The sequence below is a fragment of the Panthera onca genome, chromosome C1, assembly GCF_046562875.1.
Source record: "Panthera onca isolate mPanOnc1 chromosome C1, mPanOnc1 haplotype 2, whole genome shotgun sequence".
Classification (NCBI taxonomy): Eukaryota; Metazoa; Chordata; class Mammalia; order Carnivora; family Felidae; genus Panthera; species Panthera onca.
This window is the reverse complement of record NC_138346.1, coordinates 199721180-199746672: the sequence shown is the minus strand read 5'-3', so window position 1 is coordinate 199746672 and position 25493 is coordinate 199721180. Positions and strand designations below refer to the sequence as shown.

The 25493-nt window shown below is 38.2% G+C and overlaps 1 protein-coding gene, 1 non-coding gene and 1 pseudogene across 15 annotated transcripts in view; 2 read left to right on the top strand and 1 right to left on the bottom strand.

The window, feature by feature from the left end:
• EPB41 (erythrocyte membrane protein band 4.1) overlaps nt 1–25493 on the top strand; it is a 200706-nt gene that overhangs the window by 82876 nt on the left and 92337 nt on the right. For 13 of the 14 annotated variants that reach the window (XM_060623415.3, XM_060623414.3, XM_060623422.3 and 10 more), the window contains exons 2-4: nt 3218–3695; nt 10916–11128; nt 13437–13541. In XM_060623415.3, the coding sequence (XP_060479398.1) occupies nt 3225–3695; nt 10916–11128; nt 13437–13541 (789 nt within the window). In that variant the 5' untranslated portion in view covers nt 3218–3224. The remainder of the gene's footprint in view (nt 1–3217; nt 3696–10915; nt 11129–13436; nt 13542–25493) is intronic. The other variant, XM_078452147.2, reaches the window with a different exon arrangement.
• On the bottom strand, nt 18940–19818 carry LOC132672969 (zinc finger protein 575 pseudogene; annotated as a pseudogene).
• Nucleotides 22996–23102, top strand: LOC132673941 (U6 spliceosomal RNA). The gene has a single exon (XR_009608275.1). It is a non-coding gene; the product is annotated as a U6 spliceosomal RNA (small nuclear RNA).

Sequence of the window (25493 nt, the reverse complement as noted above, 5' to 3'; positions counted from 1 at the left end):
AAGATGAGATCATGCCATTTGAGACAACATGGATGGACTTGGAGGGTATTATGCTATGTGAAATAAGACTGAGAAAGGCAAATATATTATTTCACTCATAAGTGGAATCTAAAACAATAACAAAAACAACAACAAATGAATAAACAAAGACAGAATCAGATCTCTAAATACAGAGAACAAACTAATGGTTGCCGGGGGAGGAGGGTAGAGGGTTGGGTAAAATGGGTGAAGGGGAGTAGGAGATACAGGCTTCCAGTTATGGAATAAAGTAAGGCACGGGATTAAAAGATCTAGCATAAGGGGTATAGTCAATGATACCGTAATAGCGATGTATTGGGACAGATGGTGGCTACACTTGTGGTGAACACAGCATAATGTATAAAGTTGTTGAATCACTTTATACATATGTCTTGATCATTCATTCCTAAATGTATCAAAGAGATCATACCAGTGGAGATACCAAGAGCACTGATTTTGGGCAAGTATGACTTGCCGAGTATGACTACTTGGACAATTTGGAATTACCATAGCTCTATGGATAAAATTTTCAATTAACTTTTGACTAAGTAACAAAAAGAATTCTGAAAAACGTTAATCGTTCAGCTTCTACATTTAACAATATGTTGCATTCTTTGCTTCATTCATTATTTCAGCGAGCATTTGTTGAGCATTTATTGTGTCAAGTATTTTTCACTGTTCTACTTTCTAAATGTAGCTTTTTGCCATCTTTATTTCTTAGACATTTTGAGTATGTTCCAAAAGTAATAGTCTTTTTTTTTAATGCCTTGCTACTCAAAGAGTGGCCATTGGGCCAGCAGCATTGGCAACATCTGGGAGCTTGTTAGAAATGCAGAATCTCAGGCTCCATTCCAGACTTGCTGAATCAGAATCTGTATTTTAACAAGATTTCTAGGTGATTCAGTGCACATTAAAATTTAACAAGTACATATATAGCATATGGATTGTTACCATCTGTGTGTTTTTTTTTTAAACAATTGAGTACTTTTACTCATTCAGTTACTTTCTTAAAGACTCCCTTTCATGTGAAAGCAATTACAAAAATATCCTTAGAAAATATTTTCTATTTTTAAAACTATATGAAAAAAATTATAAAACATGGGAATAAATACATATTCTTTATTTAGAGTAAGATGTAGGTAAAATACTGTTAGAAGTGGGGCTTAAGTGATTTTCACATCTGCTAAAACTTTCACAAAAGATTTGTAATTTTTTAAAATAGACCTTTATGAGAGACCTTGCTATAGTCTGTTGTATGGGAAAATTTTAATGTAGCAGTGGTTTTGGTACCTTTTTAGTAGGGTGAATGATGAAGTCATATATGAAACTCATGGGAAATAATCCTAAGTTCTCATCCCATCCTCTATTTTTGCAAAGGAAGTATGAAATAAACTGGTGCCCTCAAATCAAATCATTAGTCTTTTAGAATAAATAGTAGTTTGATGTCCAGGTTTTCTTTTTGGTCGTTTGATTACTTAGAGATTAAAAAAAAAGAATTTTGGAAAAATCAATTGCCTACTCCTAATAGGAGAAATTGAAGACAATTTTATTTATTTTATTTAAGTACAAGTGTACCTCACTCAAAGGTAACAAATGAAGAATGTATATTGGTCAGTAAATGTTTTAAGTAGTTTATAAGACTGAATTGCATATTTTAGTAGCACAGAGTAAACTTTTATGACTTAGTAAATGAGAGTAGAAAATGTGCTTTGGTAAATTTTTTATCATTTAAAATATTTTTAATGCTTAAAATGATTGCCAGGAGAAATACATCATAGGTAGGAAGAACTGCAAGTGCAAAGGGCCTGAGGAGGGAATGAGCTAAATATAGTTTATTAATTTGGATTGTGAACATTCAAATAAAATTACTTCATTTAAACAGTGTGAAGCAGATGTGAAGACATGGTAAATGCCACTTTTTAAATGGAGTACTTTAAAAAAAAATTTTTTTTAATGTTTATTTATTTCTGAGACAGAGAGAGCATGAGTTGGGGAGGGGCAGAGAGAGAGGGAGACACAGCATCAGAAGCAGTCTCCAGGCTCTGAGCTGTCAGCACAGAGCCTGATGCGGGGCTCGAACTCACAAACCGTGAGATCATGACCTGAGCCGAAGTCAGTCGCTCAACCGACTGAGCCACCCAGACACCCCTGAGTACTTCTTAGCAGTGAATCAACACGTAAGATCATCAATAGTCAACTTTATTTGCTGGTGTCACAAAAGTTCCCTTGTATGTTGGTTATTCTTTAGTAAAGTAGATGTGACGATGTTTTTTGGCTATTATTATGAGACCTGACTAATAATACTGGGATTTTTGAGATTAAGAGGCTAGAAAGCAACAAGTTTCAAATATGTGAGGTCTATAGCCTGCCTTCTTCTTTCCTTTGCTCTCAGCATTTGCTTTCCAAATCTGTCTTCTCTATTTTGCTCCTTTATTTTTCTGTTATTTTCTGTTTTTCTCTATTGTAATAGCTTCACTGTCTACTCTTATACACTAAGTATTCAGAATCATATTTTTCAGAAGAAAAAATATCTTAAAGAACTTACAGCAGGATACTTTTGTAAGAGGCTGTAATTTAGTAATGTAACATGAAAATTTAAGGATTTTTTTTGGTGATTATTTTAATCAAATACTTGTCATTGCTGTTGTCAAGTCTAATAATTGATCAGAATTCAGCATTTGCTGTTCTTATTAGAGAGGTGAATGCATTCTAAGAAATACATAGAAAAAGAACAATAAAGAGTTGGGGACTTTTTAATCTCACCATTTATTGGGGTGTAGAGAATTTTGGAAAGGGTAATTCCTGTAAACTTTGCACTTTTATTAGATTGATGGTATACAAATAAGCATAGTATACAAATAAGATCCTTTTTTAGGAAGGATAAAATGGTATTTGCTATATACAGTTCTGAGCATTGAATTAAAAATATGCATTTCTCTGAGGTGGCCTCAGGGGCAAGGTAATTTCTCCATGTGCACATATTTAGCAAGTCACAGCATTAATAATTTATTCAGGATGTATAGGTAAGGTATTTTTTTGTACTTTAATGCAAAGTCTCATGCTTAATGGACTGGAGTACTGTCTGTGGGTGATTAAATATCTAAATATATTAATTTTGGCACACTTGACGTGATTTAGGGTTTTGCCTACAGTAATCTGTTTTGATTATAAGAGTTCCCCTTTTCTGTCTTTTTAATAGCAACATTATGACAACAGAGAAGAGTTTAGTGGCTGAGGCTGAAAATTCACAGCACCAACAACAGAAGGAAGAAGGTGAGGGAGCCACAAATTCCGGCCAACAAGAAACTCAGCTGGAGGAGCCTTCTCAAGAGGCAGCTGAAGGAGATAATCAGTGTGAACAGAAGCTGAAAACATCTAATGGAGATACTCCTACACATGAAGACTTAACCAAGAACAAGGAACGGACATCAGAAAACAGGGGCTTATCACGGCTGTTCTCCTCGTTTCTCAAAAGGCCTAAGTCTCAGGTGTCTGAGGAAGAAGGCAAAGAAGTAGAGTCAGCTAAAGAGAAATGTGAAGGAGGTCAGAAAGAGATAGAATTTGGAACCGGCCTTGATGAAGAGATCATTTTAAAGGCTCCAATTGCAGCTCCTGAACCTGAACTCAAAACAGACCCATCCTTGGATCTTCATTCATTAAGCAGTGCAGAAACACAGGTAAGGATGTGCAAATGTGTGAGAGGTGTGTAATGAAGATCATTTACATACTTTGTTTTTCACTTAAAAACATTTGGTTTTATTTCTTACTGACCAGTTGACCTAGGCATTGATAGTAATGAGTTTAACATGAAACTTTGGAATTTCTGTTCTAAGGAAATTGTTGTAGTCAATGGAAACTTGTCTTTTTAAAATTTTTTTTGAAGTTTGTTTGTTTTTGACAGAGAGAGCGAGAGAGAGAGAGAGCGAGCATGAGCTAGGGAGGGGCAGAGAGAGAGGGAGACACAGAATCTGAAGCAGGCTCCAGGCTCTGAGCTGTCAGCACAGAGCCTGACACGGGGCCCCGAACTCACAAACCATGAGATCATGACCTGGGCCGAAGTCGGATGCTTAACTGACTGAGCCACCCAGGCGCCCCTGAAAACTTGTCTTTTTAAAAGATATACTCTGTACTTTTATATTTACATTTTATAAGTCAAAACAAAATGAAAGAAAAGTATTTATTAGATGAGTTTATTTAGCCTATATATCATTTGGCTGTAATAATAGAACAAGTCCAAGATTTTTTAATGAGAGGGGGGAAAAAGTAAGGTGGTTTAGAGTTCATTTTGTTGGAATTATTAGGAATGGGACAGTTTATTTACAAATATGGTCCTTCTATGAAAATCCTCCCTCAAAAAAGCAATGTAATAGATTCAAGCCATCCAGAGGTGTGTGCTAGGTTTGAGCCATGCCTGCCTTATTTTTATTGTTTTCTCCAACTAGATTATGTTACCAGTGTGTAAGTTATAGATAAGGAAGGCTAGCTGTTTATATCACCTTTGTAATATACAGTAGTTTGGGAACTTAATTGTGTCACAGTAACGCGTTGCTACTCAAAGAGTGGCTATTGGGCCAGCAGCATTGGCAACATCTGGGAGCTTGTTAGAAATGCACAATCTCAGACTCCATTCTAGACTTGCTGAATCAGAATCTGTATTTTAACAAGATTGCTAGGTGATTCGATGCACATTAAAATTTAACAAGTACATATATAGAATGTACTAAACATGAGTTGTGAATTTGTTTATGTGTTTATTTTTTGTCTGGTATCCAAAAATATTAGAAAGTATTAGTACCATAATGCAAAGTATTGTGTAGGAATCCCATTTGCTTTTAGCCTTACTAACTACAAATTAAAAGCTATTTTAGGGGCACCTGGGTAGTTCAGTTGGTTGGGCGGCCGACTTCAGCTCAGGTTATGATCTCACGGTTCGTGGGTTAGAGCCCCTCGTCGGGCTCTGTGCTGACAGCTCAGAGCCTGGAGCATGCTTTGGATTCTGTGTCTCCCTCTCTCTCTGCCCCTCCCCATCTTGCACTCTGTCTCTCAAAAATGAATAAACATCAAAAAACCACTACTTCTATTTCTGAAGTATGTGAGCACTATTTGCATTGTTACAAGTATAAATCCTATGTTTTTATTATAGGACTCAGGTTTGGGATAAACAATTTTATTAGATTTTTTAAAAAAATATATGTATTTCTAGGGGCGCCTGGGTGGCTCAGTCGGTTGAGCGTCCGACTTCGGCTCAGGTCATGATCTTGCGGTCTGTGAGTTCGAGCCCCGCGTCAGGCTCTGTGCTGACAGCTCAGAGCCTGGAGCCTGCTTTGGATTCTGTGTCTCCTTCTCTCTCTGCCCCTCCCCCGCTCGTGCTCTGTCTCTCTCTCTCTCTCAAAAATAAAATAAACATTAAAAAAATATATATGTATTTCTAAAAATGTTACTTGTATATTAAAAGTGCTAAGAGTAAAATTTAGGATAAAGTTGTAATTACGTACTTGCTGTTAGTGCAACAAGGTTGAAAAGAAGATTTACTATATAGTGTAAGTTAAGAATGCAGGCTATAGAATCAGTCTAAGAAATCATAGCTGAGTGGCACTTTTGCTTAATCAGTTTCCTCCTCTGTGCAATGGGGATAATACCACCTCTGGCTATTAGGATTAAACGAGATAAACACAGAAGGCTCTTAAGACATTGTCTGGCACCCATTAAATGTTTATTATTATCACTCAGTTAATAAATATGAACAGAAAATGCAAAGAAACCCTACCTATCTTAATATTATTAATTTAATTTACTTTTAGAAATACCAAAGGAGTTAAATTACATTATCTTCCAGGAAGCCTTATACTTTGAAGAGGTTTTTAACTGCTTTTTTCTCCTCTGCTTTTTATGTGGGGAAAAATCCATATTTTGTTTTAGTTAGCATTTGAATGAAGGCTAGTCTATTTTATCTAAAGATCATAGCATTTGTACTGAAGTTAAAACAGATGACGGACAAAGTTAATTTTAGATTTAACTAAAGTCTCATTCATTGAAACTTTATTAAATCAGAATTGTGATAAATTGTATGCAGGTGTTTATATATAAAGAAAAAGAAAATATATTAGTACTGTTAATAAATTTCAGGGAGATATTGATTAAAGGAGAAAACTATTTTGGGCTTTTTAGAAGCTAGTATTTATAATCAAAACCTTCTAGATCAGAACCTTGTGGGCAAAAGTTTATTTGCTTAACCATATTTCTATATATGTGGTAGAGTTTCATTTGAGTGGTCCTTTTCTATCCAGGTTTTTTAAAAACCTAGTCTTCGTCTAGGATACCTTGGGTTTTTTTGGAAGCCATATGTAAGTTTTTAATGTTTATTTATTCACTAAACAAATTTTTATTTAGGGGTGCCTGAGCAGCTCAGTCTGTTCAGCATCCAACTCTTGATTTCAGCTCAGGTCATGATCTCATGGTTCATGAGTTTGAGTCCTGCATCAGGCTCTGTGCTGACAGAGCTGACCCTGCTTGGGATTCTGTCTTCCTCTCTCTCTCTGCCCTTCCCATACTTGCTCTCTATTTTTCTCTCAAAATGAATAAAAATAAACTTTAAAAAAAAGTACTACAAACTCCCCAAATATTTATTGAAAACCTACTATATGTGCCAGGCATTAAGCCGGATATCATTGGTAAATGAAAACTACGATATGACATAGGTTTAAGATCATAAAATCTGGAGCCAGACTGGTCACTTATTAACTGAATGATCCTAAGCAAGTTACTTTAGCTTCTCGGGCTACAGTTTTTCTTTCTTTTCTTTTCTTTTCTTTTCTTTTCTTTTCCTTCCTTTTCTTTCTTTCTTTCTTTCTTTCTTTCTTTCTTTCTTTCTTTCTTTCTTTCATTTTAATCCCAGTATAGTTAAGTACAGGGTTATATCAGTTTTAGATGTACAATATAGTGAATTGACAATTCTGTACATTACTCAGTGCTCATTATGATAAGTGTTCTTGATCTCCTTCATCTAATTTTTTTTTCTTGCAGTTAGGTTATTTTCATTTTTATTTTTTTCATATCATAAACTTAATTTCTTTTTTAAAATTTTATTTTAATTCCAGTGTAGTTAACATGTAGTGTTATATTAGTTCCAGGTGTACAATATAGTGATTTAGAAATTCTGTATATTACTTAGTGCTCATCAAGATAAGTGTGCCCTTAATCCCCTTCACCTATTATTTTCCCCTTTCCTCCCTCAACCATCTCTTTGTTCTCTATAGTTAAGAGTCTGGTTTTTAGGTTTGTCTCTCTCTTTTTTTCCTCTTTGTTTATTTTGTTTCTTAAATTCTATGTATGAGTGAAATCATGGTATTTGTTTTGCTCTGACTGGCTTATTTTGTTTAGCATTGTATTCTCTAGATCTATCCATGTTGTTGCAAATAGCAGGGTTTCATTCTTTTTTATGGCTGAATAATATTATCTATTCATCTATTGATGGGTACTTGGGCTGCTTTCATAATTTGGCTATTTTAAATAATGCTGCAGTAAACATAGGGGTACATGTATCTTTTCAAATTAGTGTCTTTGTGTTCTTTGGGTAAATACCCAGTAGTGCAATTACTGGATTGTAGTGTAGTTCTATTTTTAACTTTTTGAGGAGTCTCCATACTGTTTTCCACAGTGGCTACACCAATTTGCTTTTCTACCAACACTGCACGAGGGTTCCTTTTTCTCCACATCCTCGTCAACACTTGCTTCTTGTGTTTTTGATTTTAAAGATTTTATTTGTAAGTAATCTCTACACCAATGTGGGGCTGGAGCTCATGACTCCAAGATTAAGAGTCACATGCTCCACTGACTGAGCCAGCCAGGCGCCTGTGTTTTTAGCCATTCTGATAGGTGTGGGGTGAAATTTCATTGTGGTTTTGATTTGCATTTCCCTGATGATGAGTGATGTTGAGCATCTTTTCATGTGTCTGTTGGCCATCTGTATGTATTCTTTGGAGAAATGTCTGTTCATGTCTTCTGCTCATTTTTAAATTAGATTATATGTGGTTTTTTGTATTATGTAAGTTTTAAAATACATCTTGGATACTAACCTTTTATCGGATATATCATTTGCAAATATCTTCTCCCATTAAGTAGGTTATCTTTTAGTTTTGTTGGTTGTTTCCTTTGCTGTGAAGAAGTTTTTTATTTTGATGTATTCCTGTAGCAGGATTCTCACACAGAGAGTTGTGACACCGAGGTTTTTCTTTCCAGGAAGCAACTTTATTCGTACCAGCATGGCTCAGTTGGGTTTGTACCTGAAGAACTGAGCCCTGAATGCCACGTGGCAGTTTTTTATGTATTATTTTACTTCTTTGTCTCCCATATATGGTAACACACAAGCATGCAGTCTAATTAAGTGGTCTCATGTTACAAGGTTGTGAGGGATGTTGTCACTTACAGCCAGGTTGCCTTGAGGTTTTTTTCTTTCCTTAAGGAGGGGATCCTACCATAGTCCCAGTAGTTTATTTTTGCTTTTGTTTCCTTTGCCTCAGGAGACATCTAGAAAAATGTTGCTATGGTTCTGGCCTTTGTTTCTTATCTGTCAAATAGTCCTCTCCCCACAGGGTTATTATGAGGATAAAGCAGGTTCATATAAGTAAAGCTTTTAGAATAGTAACTGGTCCATTTAAAAAAAATTTTTTTAAATGTTTATTATTTATTTTTGAGAGAGAGAGACAGAGTGTGAGCAAGGGAGGGGCAGAGAGAAAGGGAGACACAGAATCCGAAGCAGGCTCCAGGCTTAGAGCTGTCAGCATAGAGCCTGATGCAGGGCCCGAACCCACATACCATGAGATCATGACCTGAGCTGAAGTTGGACGCCCAACCGACTGAGCCACCCAGGCACCCCGTAACTGGTCCATTTTAATTGTTATGTATGTAGCGTTGTTGTTGTTGTAAAACGTAATCCTTATTCTTTTTTTTTTTTTTTTTAATTTTTTTTTTTCAACATTTTTTATTTATTTTTGGGACAGAGAGAGACAGAGCATGAACGGGGGAGGGTCAGAGAGAGAGGGAGACACAGAATCGGAAACAGGCTCCAGGCTCCGAGCCATCAGCCCAGAGCCTGACGCGGGGCTCGAACTCACGGACCGCGAGATCGTGACCTGGCTGAAGTCGGACGCTTAACCGACTGCGCCACCCAGGCGCCCCCGTAATCCTTATTCTTGATGACTTTCTAGTCTAATGGAAGAGACAAACAAATGAGTGAATATAAAACATTTATTATAATAAATGTTATAAAGGCAATATATGGGGTACTGACATGAATAGCAGAGTGGGGGATAGGATAGATATGATTGCTAATTGAAGGCCTCTCTGAAGAGGTCGCATTTAAAAGGGTCATGAAGGATGGGAAGGAGCCTTTTAGACCACCTCCAATATCTAATGCAGAAGCCAAATAATTAAATACTTTTTCCTAAATGTCAATCATGGATTCTTCTGAAAGAAAAGAATCAGCGAGATTTAGTTAAGAATATTAAGAACCTTTCAGCAGTTTTATTATGCTGGAATTAAGAAAGTATGTGCCAAAATGTTATTTCACTTACCTGTGTAACTTTGGGATGACCTCGTGATAACCCTAGGTTTTCAATTTGTCCCTTGCGTCTTAGAGTCTGCTTCACAATTAGCATGATTGGTAAGTGGTAGAAAGAAGTTAACTGGTATTACAGTTGTTAGCCTAGTTTATAATGTTGCTTTATGCTCTAAAATTGGTCCTAGGAATCCCTGTTAGCCATTCATAAGATTTAGAATATGTGATAAATCACATCTCATTTTGCACTTCATAAGGCTACCTTGCTAAAATTGAGGAGCTTAGGGGCAACTGGGTGGCTCAGTTGGTTAAACATCCAAATTCGGCTCAGGTCACGATCTCACGGTGGTTCGTGAGTTGAACCCCACATCAGGCTCTCTGCTAACAACTCAGAGCCTGGAGCCCGCTTCAGATTCTGTGTCTCCCTCTTTCTCTGCCCCTCCCCCACTCGTTCTCTATCTCTATCTTTCAAAAACAAACATTAAAAAATTAAAAAAAAAAAAGTTGGGGTGCCTGGGTGGCTCAGTTGGTTAAGAGTCCAACTCTTGGTTTTGGCTCAGGTCATGATCTCATGATGTGTGAGTTCGAGCCCTGCATCGGGCTCTGTGCTGACAGCGCAGAGCCTGCTTGGGATTCTGTCTCTCTCCCTTTCTCTCTGGCCCTCCCCCACTCACTCTCTCTGTCTCTCTCTCAAAAATAAATAAATAAAACTTAAAAAAAATTTTTTAAAAATAAAGTAAAATTGAGGAGCCTATAGGGCATCTGCGTGGCTCAGTCAGTTGAGTATCTGACTCTTGATATCTGTTCAGGTCATGATCTCATGGTTGGTGAGACTGAGCCCCGTGTCAGGCTCTGCACGACAGACAGTGCAGAGCTTGCTTGGGATTCTCTCTCTGCCCCTCCCCCACTTGGGTGGTGCTCTTGCTCTCTCTCAAAATAAACAAAAGTAAACATTAAAAAAATAAATAAAATTGAGGAGCATGGGGCAGAGATGGTAAGGTTTTAATAAACTTTAATAATACATAATGGCATAGCCAGGAAGAATGTATATGCTGAGTGCAATAGACTGGTGTCCTCTAGTTTATCAGAAACCTTCATGTATTGATTTGAAAGATAGGATTCTACCTGAGAAGTTTTGAAGATAGCATAGTGTGTAGATCTTGTAGGAGATTATAATATCTTTTATAGATAAATAATTATTTAATCTTAATATCACTTAAATTTGTCTTAACATTTTTTTCTTCTTCAGTGCATTCATTGGTAGCATCATTATAGGTAAAACTGTATAGAGCCTATTTTGTGAAATGTTTTTATTACTGACTTGATGTCACGGATATGTAGCCTGCCCAGGAAGAACACAGAGAAGACCCAGATTTTGAAACTAAAGAAGGAGGAGGACTTGAAGAGTGCTGTAAAATAGAAGTGAAAGAAGAAAGTCCTGAATCAAAAGCAGAAAGAGAATTAAAAACTTCCCAGAAATCAATCAGAAGACACAGAAACATGCATTGCAAGGTTTCTTTGTTGGATGACACAGTTTACGAATGTGTTGTGGAGGTGAGTGCATTTTAATTTCTGTAGTCAGAACTCTTACAGGTTGTTTCCTGTAGGGTTGAGTGTCAGTGACTATTTCTATGGACTGAAATTTTAATAGTAATTTTCTGGAAGTGGAGGTGTGGAAGGATTATGAGTGAGTCTTATTTTCTTCTCCAGTTTTTTTCTGTATCTGTCAAATCTTGTGAATTAAGCATGTGTTACTTTTAGAATCCAAAGCAATTTTCTTTAAAAGCAATTGGTTTGTTATTTATAGAGTGACCTAGCATGATTATATTTTCCAGGTAACCTCAATTTCTGATATTAGGTCTAGTTATCCCCGTAACTGTATTTGTCAAAAAATTGCTATGTGTTCATTTCTGCTGTCCCAGATCTAAACCTTAATAAGCTTTGGTTTATTCAATGTATTTCTTGAGCCCCATGAAATAGGATATAAAAAATTTAAATCAAGTAATGCCATTTCTTAAAATACTCTATTATTTTCTGAAAGAATAAGTAATTGAGTTGGGATTTAATGAAAATGTCAATTATGTGGTTACTCTTTTGCTCCTTCAAGACAAATTAAGGATTTTTAAAATCCTTAAAAATCTAGTAACTGTTTTTTTTTAACTAGAGCAGCAATTATCAGTTATATGCTTGATATAAAGCAGTTGTTATGAATATTACTAATAATAGCCTTTATTGATAAGACATATAATTCACATATACTTGTATCTTAGGTATGTAATAAATATGTCTGAATTGAATTATCTGTATGCAAACATATCAAAGCTCTAATAGTCTAAAATATTATATTCTATTAATAAACATTCCTTTTCCAGGTTTTAAAAAAGAAATCTAGAAAAATACACTACTGAACTTTGAAAATAGTCACTACACTTGGTAACTAGAGACCTATGGTCTGCTCTTTCTGCTTCTCATCATTAGCTAGTTGAGAGATGGGGAAAGCTATTCCACACTCATTCTTCCCATTCAGACTAAGGTCCAGATATGGGTCCTTTATATCTGAAACATTTGGGGGCAGATGTGTTTCAGAATTCAGAGTATTTTGGACTTTAGAAAGACAGTATTTACTTATGCTGCATATTTCATAACACACCCACTAGGGTGTGTGGCAGTACCAAGATTCATTCTAAGGTGGGTAAATAAAGATCATAAATAGCCTCATAACAGTTCAGGGCAGAATTTGCCTTCAAATGAACTTTGGACACCCTCCCTCTGGGGAAAAAAAAGGCCTAAAATTTTACTTTTTAGAGCTTTTGGATTTTGGAATTATAAATAAAGGAGTAGGGGCCTATACATGAAGAATTCCCTAATCATTTCTGTCATTTGGAATGAAAACATAAGAGGGAAAAAAATGAAGAAAATGATGTATCATAGATGGGTTAAGTCTGAAAATGAATGAACATCTACTAACAGTCATTAAAAGCAACTCTGCTCATTGAGAGAAGGACAGGTGTATGTGTGTCAAAAAATATTCTAATTTTTTTGAAGTATTTTTAAAAATACATTTCTCAGCAATTGTTAGCATGTTTGATTTTTTTCAACAATTCCAGTAAATAGACAGTATAGGTATAAATATTCTTACCATTTTACATATGAGAAAGCTAATGTTCAGAAATATTAATGGAATTAATCCAGGTTGTTTAGCTTGTAAATGGAGGAGCCAGGACTTTTTGACTGTACATCTTAGCCTCTAAGTTAGGCTAAGTAGGAGTATTAGTACCCAAATTTGGCAGTGGTAGGATTTCCTACGTAAAGAAACATTAAGAAAATGATTTGTAGCACACCTGAAAAAGCCACTGCAACAGGTAATGTCTATAGGGTATCTAGAATTTTAGACTTTGTGTGTTTTTCAGCAACCTACTGTCTTGGGACATTTGGTCTGAGAATGGTAGAAAGCCTAATGATTTCCATAGCATAGCCATTATTAATTGTCAACGTCGACAGCAGATTCAGTGAATTTAGGTGGTCATGATGATAGCAGACCATAGCAAGCTTCAGGAAATACTACACCAAAAATAAAGAATGTGATGTTTGGGTTGGAGGTAGGGAATGGCTGATGAAAGGAAGGTAAAATATTGCTTTGAATTCTAGCACTAGTTCCAGGCCACTAAGTGTGTTGCATATTTAAGCTGACAAATTAAGAAACAAGATTTTTATAACCCACCATTGTTCTACTTACGCTTTATAACCATCTGAAAGTAGTGGTAACCAAGGGTAAAAGAGGAAGCGGTAAAGTGACATTTTATTTTATTTGGTGATAAATACAAGAATAAGAGGAAACCTCATAATATATATGTCTTTGCAGAAACATGCTAAGGGACAGGATTTGCTTAAACGAGTGTGTGAGCACCTCAATCTTTTGGAAGAGGACTACTTCGGACTAGCCGTTTGGGATAATGCAACCTCTAAGGTGAGGAGACTGCTTGTCAAAAAATTTGTTTTAATCTTATATTGTTGTTAAAGATGTATTTATGCCTGCCTCTCCAAGACACAGTGCACTTAAGAGTTATTCTTGCCTCTTCTTATTTCTCAGATTTTCCCTCTAGAACAAACATCTTAAAGAAAAGATCATTGCTGGGGCACCTGGGTGGCTCAGTCGGTTAAGCGTCCAACTCTTGATTTCAGCTCAGGTCATGATCTTGTGGTTCATGGGTTTGAGCCCCACATTGGTCTCTGTGCTGACAGCATGGAACCTGCTTGGGATTCTCTCTCTCCCCCCTCTCTCTCTCTGCCCCTACCCTGCTTGCTCTCTCTCAAAAAGAAATGAACAAACTTAAAAAAAAATTAAAAAAAAAAAGATCATTGCTGGTGTGTTCTTTCATCATTGAGAGAAAGGATCTACTGTTCTCTATTTTTAATTTTTATTAATGTTTATTTATTTTTGAGAGAGAGACAGAGCACGAACAGGGGAGGGGCAGAGAGAGGGAGACAGATTCTGAAGCAGGCTCCAGGCTCTGAGCTGTCGGCGCAGAGCCCAACTTGGGGCTCCAAATGACAAACCACAAGATCGTGACATGAGCCAAAGTCAGATGCTTAACCAACTGAACCACCCAGGTGCCCCTGTACTATATTTTTAAAAAACAGGGGAGGTACAGAGCTATGATGTCCTGATTAGTAAGTAGATACCAATAACTTCATATATTATGCAGTTAGTATGTATTTAATAGGTTCGTAATAAATACTTACTGAATGGATGATCTACCAATATTATAATTATAGGATAATTATGACATATATTTATAATTTGAGAGTAGTTTTATAAAAGAGAATAAAGTCCCAATATTATCAAAATAGTCCTACAACGAATCTGACATTTTCTTCCAGACCAAATGAAACCAGTAGTTAACTTTTGGAAGAAGTAAAAGAAAGTGTGAGAACACAGAGAGGGGAGGAAAGTTAAAAGTCAGGTATTTACTTCAGAAAACTTGAATTATTTCCTAGCCCAATTTACTGAAAATTACAAATATTTAGCTTAAATTTAGTGATGAAAACTTTAGTACAGTTTAACAAGTCTTTGCAGGTGCTTTACAAGATGATGTGGATATGGCTGTGAATAAGATAGACATGGTCTCTTCCCTCTGGTGCTTGTGGTTTAGTGGATGAGTGTTACACAAAAGGAAAAACAAGATGTCATGAAAGGATATGGCCAGGGAAGTCTTCTCTGGGGAAGTGATGCCTGAGCCGAGAACTAAAGGCTGAAGCGGGCAAGTGAAGTGGGGAGAGAATGGCTTGTGTAAAGGCCTAGAATTGAGAGAGTGGCATTTGAGAAAGTAGGAGCCTGGCTAAACATAGGGAGTGAGGAATAGAGTAATAGGTGAATCTGGTGAGCTACACACCAGCCAGGCCATGGTGAGAGAGTTTTGTATACAATATGTTCAAAAAAATTTTTTTTAAATGTTTTATTTATTTTTAAGACAGAGAGAGACAGAGCATGAGTGGGGATGGGGCAGAGAGAGAGGGAGACACAGAATCTGAAGCAGGCTCCAGGCTCTGAGCTATGAGCACAGAGCCCAATGAGGGGCTTGAACTCACGAACTGTGAGATCATGACCTGAGCCGAAGTTGGATGCTTAACCAACTGTGCCACCCAGGTGCCCCTGTCTGTATACAATATATTTAAAGCCATTTCAAGGGCACCTGAGTGATTCAGTTGGTTGAGCATCCAACTCTTGGTTTCAGCTCGGGTCATGATCCCAGTTCCATGGGATCAAGCCCTGCCTCAGGCTCTGTGCTGAGTGTGGAACCTGCTTAGGATTCTCTCTTTCTCCTTCTGCCCTGCTCGTTCATTCTTTCTCTAAAACTAAAAAAACAAACAAAAAACAAAACAAAACCAAGAAAAAAACATTTTAGTTGATTCTTTATCCAAGATAATTTATATTTATTAAGAAAAGTTGAGGTGTGGCTGGGTGGCTTGGTCGGTTACGCGTCCAACTTTAGCTCAGGTCATGATCTTGTGGTTCACAGGTTCAAGCCCTGTGTCAGGCTCTGTGCTGACAGCTCGGAGCCTGGAGCCTGCTTCAGATTCTGTGCCTCCCTCTCTCTTCTTCTCCCCCACTCACGTTCTGTCTGTCTGTCTCTCTCTTTCTCAAAAATAAATAAACATTAAATTTTATAAGAAAAAAAGAAAAGTTGAGGGGCAGCAGCCTTTAACAGCTGCAGACTCTATAGTTAGATTATTTTGAGCTAGATAATGCAGACTAGAAGACATGGAATTGCCCTTTGCCTAAATAAAATCTATTTGTTGAATGTACTAGTAGTTAATTAGTAGATTGCAACAGTTTGTCTTTCTATGTGAGTGACTGTTTATTCAAACAGAAGAACTATGTCTGCCAGCACTAGGTTAATATTATTCTTTAAGGACTTAATCTTTGCCCTTAAAGGCTCAAACCAACTTGTACTGAAACCTCTAAGTTCGATTGATATGGGAAGATTGAAGGTAATTAAAAAAACAATACCCCAAAACTACAGTGAAAAACATTCAGCAGCTGTGGGCTAGAAAATTCTTCCATGAATCAAGGAAAATACTCAGAAAAGTATTCTATGTTATACAAGCTCAGTGAGGTAAAGTTCAATGTTTTTACATTGTGGGTACAAAAAGAAAGAAACCCAAGATTCATCTGAGAATAATTGAGAGTGCTTGAATTTGGCATGTAAATAAAGTCACTGAGTACTTACTTGTTTAATATAACTGAAAATATTTTTTCTATGAACCATGCATAATTAAATTTTGAGAAGCTAGCTTATCTAAAGACATTCAGCAGAGGAAATTCTTTTCCACTTGCAGTTGAGTTTTTAGGGCCCACATTGGTACAAAAACTTTCAGTTGCAGTGAAAACTTTTCACCATTGTTGGTCCCATCCATATTTGTCCTGTCAGCAAGTTTTGTTTTCCTTATACTTTTCAAAATCTTAATAAGCAAATATTATATTGCTTTATTTATATTATTTATATTTGTGTGTGTGTGTGTGTGTGTGTGTGTAAAGTGATTTTAAAAATGGCTAATATAGGGGTACCTGGGTGGCTCTGTCAGTTGAGCATCTGACTCTTGATTTCGGCTCAGGTCATGATCTCATGATTCATAGGATCAAGCCCCATGTCAGGCTCTGCACTAGTAATGCAGAGCCTGCTTGGGATTCTCTCTCTCCTTCTCTCTCTGCCCCTCCCATGCTCTTGTTCTCTCATAAATAAACATTTTTTAAAAAAGTGGCTAATATAAAAGCTGAATAGCAAAGTATAAACCTGGCTGTGTAAAAAAAGGACATTGTTATCCCTTTTAGATAAAATATTTCTAGAAGAGAAAGGCTTTTGTCTCAGAATCATAATCTAGTTTCAACTTCCCTGATAGTTTATAAGAGCCGCTTAGGAGGAAGTCAGTGGGTAAGTGAATCCTGGGAAACGTAGGGCTTATCATATTCAGAGCATTTGACAGGTCTATAGCAGGGTCCAGGCTCTTACAGGATATCCAACAGGAACGTGGTCAGAGGCAATGAACTTTTCTATATTTTCTGCTTCTAAATTCATTGTGGTCAAACTTCAGCTCTCAGAAATGGGTCAAAGCAGAGGGTTTTTTTGGGTTAAAATGCGAGTCTTTAGGCTGATCCAGGAAGTAGGGCATAGGAGGGAAAGCAGGAACTTGCCAAGCAAATCTTGTACAAAAATAAATTTGGGGAAGACTTACCTTAGCACTGTCAGGTGAAAGGGCCAGTACAGTAGCAAGAGCCACCTGGGTAATGACCATCCTTCTTCAATATACTATCTCTTGAGTCACACTTCTTTAGTGTGGATGAGTTGCTCTGTCTGTCTTAATACATAGTTGTCCCTGGTATTACCATCACCATCATCCTGGGGATGTTTTTTGAAATTTATTTTTATTTTGAGAGAGAGAGAGGGAGGGAGAGAGAGAGAGAGAGAGAGAGAGAGAGAGAGAGTGAGTGAGAGAGTGAGTGGGGGAGAGGAGAGAGCGAAAATCCCAGGCAGGCTCCACACTCAGCATGGAGCCCAACATGGGACTCCATCCCACAACCCTGGGATCATGACCTGAGCTGAAATCAAGGGTCGGATGCTCAACTGACTAAGCCACACAGGTGCCCCCATCCTGGGGATTTGATTTGCCTTTCTCCTGTAATGTTTCTCCTATTTCCTTTGTCTCAGCTTTTTCTTGTGTTTTGACAGAGTGCTTCTTCTGAGAAAGAAGGAGCACATGAGACATAATCTTGTTGAGACATTATATGTCTGAAAAAGGTCTACTCTACCTTCACATTTCGTTGTTAGTTTGGTTGGGTATATAATTTTATACTTGAACCATCATAATTTTGAAGGCATTGCTCCATTGTCTTCTAGCTTCCAGTGTTGCTATTAAGAAGGCCAAAGCCATTCTGATTCTTGATCTTCTGTATGACTTTCCCTTTGTACAATTAAGCTAGTAGAATCTTATTTTCTTCCCCTTCCTTTCCTTTCCTTTCCTTTCCTTTCCTTTCCTTTCCTCCTCTCTCCCTCCTTCCCTTCCCCTTCCCCTTTCCCTTCCCCTTCCACCTCCCCTCCCCTCCCCTCTCCTCTCCTTTCCTTCCCTTTCCTTCCCTTTCTTCCTCTCTCCATCTCTCCCTCCTTCCCTCCCTCTCTCTCTCTATCTATCTATCTTGTGGTATGCATTCCATAAATGTTTAAGAGTGAGACGTATTATTAAGTTTTAGAGAACAGATTTGTCACTTAATACTTGTGAGATAGGTAAGTTACTTCTTTTTTTCTCATTGGTAAAATGGGAATGATAATGAAATAATTTACATAAAAACATGTGGAATGGTACATGGCATGTAGAGAGCAGTCAATAAAAAGTAGGTATTATCATTATGATTTTGATAGTATTATTTTAAAATAAAATTACCAACTAAACAATGTTTTTGCTTTAAAAAATTAGATTTGTATGTCATAATCTAGAGGTGTATTCTGGAGCATTGTTCAAGCTCAGTAATCTACCTGATCTTTCTTGGGTTAAATAATCTACCTGGAGAACAGCATACTCTTTACTTAATTGCTATATCTAGCCATATTATTTGATTTCATTTTATTTTTGCATTTAAAATTTTTTTATAGATACAGTCAAATGGCCAAAATGGAGGTACCGATTTAATTTACAACAATAGGGAGAGACCCTGTTTCCCCACACTCTCACCAACCCACGATGCTAGGAGATTTTTTACTTTTGCAATCTGAATAGAAGGGAAAACCAAATCCAGGGCTTGCTTTCGAACCACAGCTCCAAGTCCATGGTTTTGGCTCACACCTTCCCCTGCCCAAAACAGGTGAGGAAAGGGTTCCTCCGCCTTGTAAGTTTGAGCCCAGTGTGGAGCCAGTCTCCTTGCCAGCTATCTGGAAGAGAAAAGTCCATACAGACCAGCTTAGAAATGCCACCTCTTTATTGACCAGGTTGGTGGCAGAGGGTACCGCGAGCCAAGGGGAAAGAGCTCACTCTCACTCCACCTGGCTCTCAGTCTGGTGTTGGCTGCTTTGGAGACAGAGCAGGAAGTGTCTTTGGCCAAAGGCCTGCTCACAGCTGGAGTAGTGATGCCTGGGCCATGGGCTTGCTGCCTAGTGCCGTGGGGGGACGAGGTGGGGGGGGGGGTACGTGACACAAGCTTTGAGTGGCCAGTTTGGAGGGCAATGAAAAAGTCCATAGGGCACTGACAACGAGGATAGGGTTGGCCATCGGTGGCATGGTGTGTGTGGCGGAGGTGCAAGTTTGGAGGGGTAGCAGAAGGACTTGGAGCCCAGAAGTGGGCTGCCAGCTTGGAGCTATGGCCAAAGGCCTTTGGGCAGTGTAGGCACAGGTATGGGCAGGCACTCGCTGTGCGTGAGGTGGTGGGCTGCCAGGTTGAAGGTAAGAGAGGGCCTTGGGGCAATTGGGGCACGGATGGGGGTGGGCTGTGCTGTGTGCCAGCCGGTATGGGGCCAGCTTGGACTGGTAAGAGAAAGCCTTGTCATAGTCGCAGCAGCAGTGTGGGTGCTGGGGTGGGGCTGCCAGAGGGGCCTGGAAGGTGCCCCTGCGGAAGTGGCAGGCCCTGGAACCAACTGGCTGGACTTCTGCGGTGAGCCCTGGTGGGGAGCTCCTCCCTTGGTTCCTGGTTCCTTGCCAGTGGGAAGGGACTCAGGGTCCCCGGGCTGACTCCTCATCTTTGTGTCTCATTCCAGCATCTTGTTGGCCCAGGAACCCAGAGGGAGGTAGGCGACACTGGTGATTATTAGGCTGATGGGGACAGAGCTATAGGGCCTGGAACTTGGTTTAGTTTTTGTCCACTGGTGCTACGTAACTGCTTCCTTCTTGTTGAGGAATTTCATCCCTTGCGTGGAGGGGACAGGGGAGACCTGCAGAAGGCCCCTCTGGTAGTGGCTGCTGCAGCTGCTGAGCTGCCCTCGGACACGGTGGAGCGGCACTGCCTGGCACGCTATTCAGTTTCATTTTAGTTACCATTACCTATGTGTATCTACTGTCAGTAAGCCGGATTTCCAGATACTGTCTTTAGAAATATATAGAGATTCATGAAATGATTACATCTGTAAAACCATTAATGTTTGTTAGTCATTTATCCACAGTTTCTGTCATTCTGAAAACACAAAGGATACCAGAGCTGTGGAAGCTCCTGGGGTTCAGTCCCCTCCCTTTAGAGATGAGAAAACTGAAGCATATGAAGGCAGAATGGTTTCCTCCCAGCTGTACAGCCTGTTTACTCCTGAAATTCCTTGCCTCCTGCTCCGTCCTAAATGATTTTCTTCTTCAAAAACTTTTAATTCCTCTGTCTTTGATTTTTACGTTTTGTCTTTGTTTCTCTGCTTTTGTTTCCCATCTACAGAATTAGTTCTTGTTAAATTATAAAAATTCAACCGAGTAAATTTTAAAGATCTAATAATTGGCTTTAATAATCACTTCATGAATTGAGCAGTATCCCACCTAGGAGTGGAGGGGAGCCCTAAAGGGCTACATGAAAGGAAAGGTTTTTTAAGGTAGAGAGGGAATGGAAAAAAGGAAATTATTAGCAAAGAATCTACTGCTTTAGGCAAAGTCACCCTCCTAAGGGAAACAGAAGGGGTCTGTTAGTAAATTTCCTAGTGCTGACCAGGAAATTCCCATATTGACTAGTTAACATTTCTGCAGTATTAAGTCTTGGTTTACTGACTTGGGGCCTTAACCTAAGTGACTCCATTTTGGGCCCATGGTTTTCTTTTTAACGGTTCTCGAATTGTGGGAAGAAATGTGAACCATAATACAAACGGAGATGAATATCCTCTTTCCATTCCCAGCCTGTTGTCTTCTTTTTTGTGTGTAAAGATTTGTCCGTTGTATATTAACTTCTCTCCTAAAGAGCTTCTGGATCTTTGTGTTTTGTTTGTAGACAGTTGGATACCTTTAGCAGGGAGGAAAGTTAATTGAATTGACTTTTCCTCATGTGGAATGGCTTGCTTGCTCTCTTTCTCTACTAACTGCATAATAACAGACCTATTGCCAGATTGAGTCTGGCTAGAGAAGAGGAAAAGCAGTCAGAAGCAAACTTCTATAGCCCTATGAGAGATTTATTACCACTATGAATCAAAATTACAGGAGTTAAGCAGTTGTTTCCTACATTTTATTCCTGCTTAGTTGTTTATGAATGAATCAAGGATTTTTTTTTCCCTTGGAGAAATATCATCCACATTAATTCCTACCCCCTACTCCAAATTCCTTCTCTAAGCAAAAATCGTGAGCTCTTTTGGTAAATAATGAGAATTTTATTTATTTATTTTTAATTAAAAAATATTTTTTAATGTTTATTTTTGACAGAGAGGGAGAGAGAGAGAGAGAGAGAGAGAGAGATAGAGAGAGATAGAGCATGAGTGGGGGAGGGGCAGAGAGAGAGGGAGACACAGAATCCGAAGCAGGCTCCAGGCTCTGAGCTGTCAGCACAGAGCCCGACGCAGGGCTCGAACTCACAGACTGCGAGATCATGACCTGAGCCGAAGTCGGATGCTTAACCGACTGAGCCACCCAGGGGCCCCAATAATGAGAATTTTAAATGAGGAGTTCATTCAATTCAATAGTATATGGTCTTTCTCCTTCCATTTTCTGTGTGGATGAATTTTCTTACTTTAGGAGTCAGATTTTCAACTCTGAATAATCAGTTACAGCCAAGAGGGTCTTTCTTTCACCTTGCAAAGGCGAATAGTAAATACCACTGGAGTGAATATTAAATCAATAGTGTGAGGCATTTCATTTATAGTCATTTGAAAGGATGGATTGTTTTCCATTGATTATTGGCTAGCTTTGAAGGCAAGTACCAGTAATGATTATATCTTTATTGTCTAGTAAATAAGAAAGACTAAAATGAATTTTGTAAACATACTTGTAGAGTAGGGAGGCTGTATTCAGGATCTTGGCTTTTGCTAGGAAGATTTGATTTGACATCTCTAGTGGATTTAAATGTGGCTTTTTTAACATGTGAAGAGTCAGATTTAGAATTACTATGTTAGAGAGTTTCTATAAACTTATTGGAGCAGTGATTTGAAGTAAACATACTAACAGTAGCATAAACAATCGTTATTCCTCAGATTAAGGAAGACAGATTGTGGAGTGTATAGATAAATCTTTTACCTCAAGAGACAAGGATTTGTATAGATCACTTACATGTATGTGTGGGGTTTTAGGACCTCCAGATAAGGGTAGATCATGACCAACTCAGGGCATGTTCTTTCTTAAAACTTTATGACCTAAGGTTATAATTGCTGCAAAAGATATGAAAAGTTCCTATTCATTTTACTTCATTAAATCCCATTGCCTTAGTTGAAACCTTATCACCTCTATCCTGACTTATTTTGGTAGCATTTTTCATTCATTTATTCATCAAACATTTATCGAGTAGACAACATTTGTGTTGTGCCGGGCAGAGCTATAAAACACATAGGTAGTCTCGTTGCTCAGGGAGCTCCCAGACTGATGGGGGGGGGGGGGGCAGTAGTAAGATGGGCACCCACATAGAAAGGGTTTCCTGCAGGAAGTAACATAAGATCTGACTTATAAGAGATGGTCAGGAATCTTCTAGATGAAGAAATTGGGATAGAGAATTCAAAGTGAAAGGGACAACACGTGAGAAGGTGTTTTGAAGTAGGAGAGCACAAGCGAGACCTGTAATTCTTCAGTTGAATGAATGAAGATCTATATCAGGCTACTGCTGTTGTTCATCTCTGCTGTTTTGAAACTTTTTTTTTTAAGCACAAGAAGGAATGTGATTCTTTTTGAATCACAAACTTAAATTCTGTTTGAAATGTTAATTTATTTAACTCACACAATATGATTGGCAAAATGGACCCGTAAAAGGGAATTCTTTAAAAAAATTTTTTTTAGTGCTCGCTTCGGCAGCACATATACTAAAATTGGAACGATACAGAGAAGATTAGCATGGCCCCTGCGCAAGGATGACACGCAAATTCGTGAAGTGTTCCATATTTTTAAACCCATGGGGGAGGGGAAGGGAAAAAAAAAAAGGTGGTTACAGTGGGAGAGAGCCAAAGCATAAGAGACTCTTAAAAACTGAGAACAAACTGAGGGTTGATGGGGGGTGGGAGGGAGGGGAGGGTGGGTGATGGGTATTGAGGAAGGCACCTTTTGGGATGAGCACTGGGTGTTGTATGGAAACCAATTTGACAATAAACTTCATATATTGAAAAAAAATTTTTTTTAAATATTTTATTTATTTTTAAGACAGAGAGAGACAGAGCATGAGTGGGGATGGGGCAGAGAGAGAGGGAGACACAGAATCCCAAGTAGGCTCCAGGCTCTGAGCTGTCAGCACAGAACCCGATGCGGGGCTTGAACCCACGGACCGTGAGATCATGAGCTGAGCTGAAGTCGGACGCTTAACCGACTGAGCCACCCAGGCGCCCCAAAAGGGAATTCTTAAAAAAAAAAAATAAAGGGAACCCTTGTAACTGAAAGTATTCAAGTAGAAACCAGAAGATCATCAGAAGTGCTGTTTGAGAGGGCATCTTAAGATCCCTAATAAGATACAGTTCTTTTGTCCTTTCAACATTTTGTTTTATCAGTTAATTTCTGTCTCTTTTCGCTAGTTATAATCCTTTTGCCTGTCCTGCACAACCATGCTCTTGAGAAATTAGTTTACGTATAACTATCTCTAGTTCCTCACTGCCTATTAGTCTAACGTAATACAGGGAGGTGCATAAATCACGCATGCATATCTCAAAGAATTTTTACAAAGGGAACACATTTGGATAAACACCCCTAGATTACCAGACTCCAGAATCCCTTTTCGTCTCCCTCTAAGTCACTACCTCCATCCCCTAACAATCATTACCCCTACCTTACCCCCCATTAAAAGTAACAGGTGTCTTCCTAACATCTATCACCATGAGTTAGTTTTGCCTGTTTTTAAACTGTGTTGCATAAATGAAATCATACATGTGTTCTCTTAGGTCTGATTTCTTTTATTTTGTTCGGTATTGTGTTTTTGAGATTCATCCATGTTGTGAGTAGCAGTAGCTCATTCATTCTCATTTCTGTATAAAAGTTCATCGTTTGTACCACACTTTGTATTCTACTGTTGATGGATGTTTGGCTTGTATATAGTTTGAGCTTTCAAGAATACTGCTGCTAGGAGCATTCTTGTACATGTGTGTTATAGTACACATCTTGTCACATACATTTCTGTTGGGTGTATTCCTAAAGTGGAATTGCTGGGTTATAAAGAACGCATATGGTCAGCTTTAGTGGATAGTATCAGACAGTTTTCCAAAGTGGTGTTACCAGTTGACACTGTACGAGCACTGAATGAGTTTCAGCTGTGCCACATCCTCACCTGCACTTAGTATGAGGTACTGCATTTGGATTTCTACTCTTATCACTCAGCTGAAACTACTCTTGCCAAGATAAATCTGAGTTTTTCATCCTTATGTTTCCTGTCCATTTTGTAGCATGGATGATCTTGTCCGCCCATCCTTGAAGCTTTCTATTCCTTTAGATTCTATGATACCAGTCTCTCCTGTTTTCCTCCTGCCACTTTGCTCACCCCTTCTCAGTTTATTTCTCAGCTCTTTGCCCTTTCTCCATCCCTTAAATGCAAGTGTTCCCCAAAGGTCTGTCCTTAGTGTCTTTCTTTTCACTCCTCTGTGATTTTTGTCTTCTTTCATGGTTTTATCTATCACCTATATGGGAAAAGTGCCCAGATTTATATTTCTGGCCCAAATCTCTCTGCTGAATATCAGGACCTGTTTATCTAGCTGTCTATTGAAATATTTCATGTGGATTTCCAAAGATGCCTCAAAAATATATCTACAAAATATACCACAATTTATTTATTCCACTGTTGATGGACATTTGAGTTGTTTCCAGTTTTTTTTGCTATTTTTTTCTTCTTCTTCAAGAAAATCGATTTCTTTTTTATATCCTACATTTCTTATTTCAGTGAATAATACTACTCCTCCCAGTTCCCTAAGGTGGCAACTTGGGAATTATCCTTTAACTTTATAACTTACCAACTCAAATCATTCCTCCCTGTACCCCACCTTCCCATACATTCAAGCTCCTAAACATCTTTTTTCTCTGACCCATAGTCATCCTATCAAACCCTTTTGATTGTCAATATCAGCACACTTTATTGAGTGCTGGTTATGTGCTTTTTAAATACATCAAATAATTTAATCCATAATAACTCTGTCAGGAGGGTAGTTTTATCCCAATTTTGTGTATGAGAAAATTGAGATTTAGATGATCTTAGATAAGGTTACATAGCTAGTAAATAAATGATAGGTTGCGACAGGATTAGAACTCAAGACTGTCTGACTTCAAAGCCAGTACCCATGATCATTATTCTCTTCTGTACCATAAT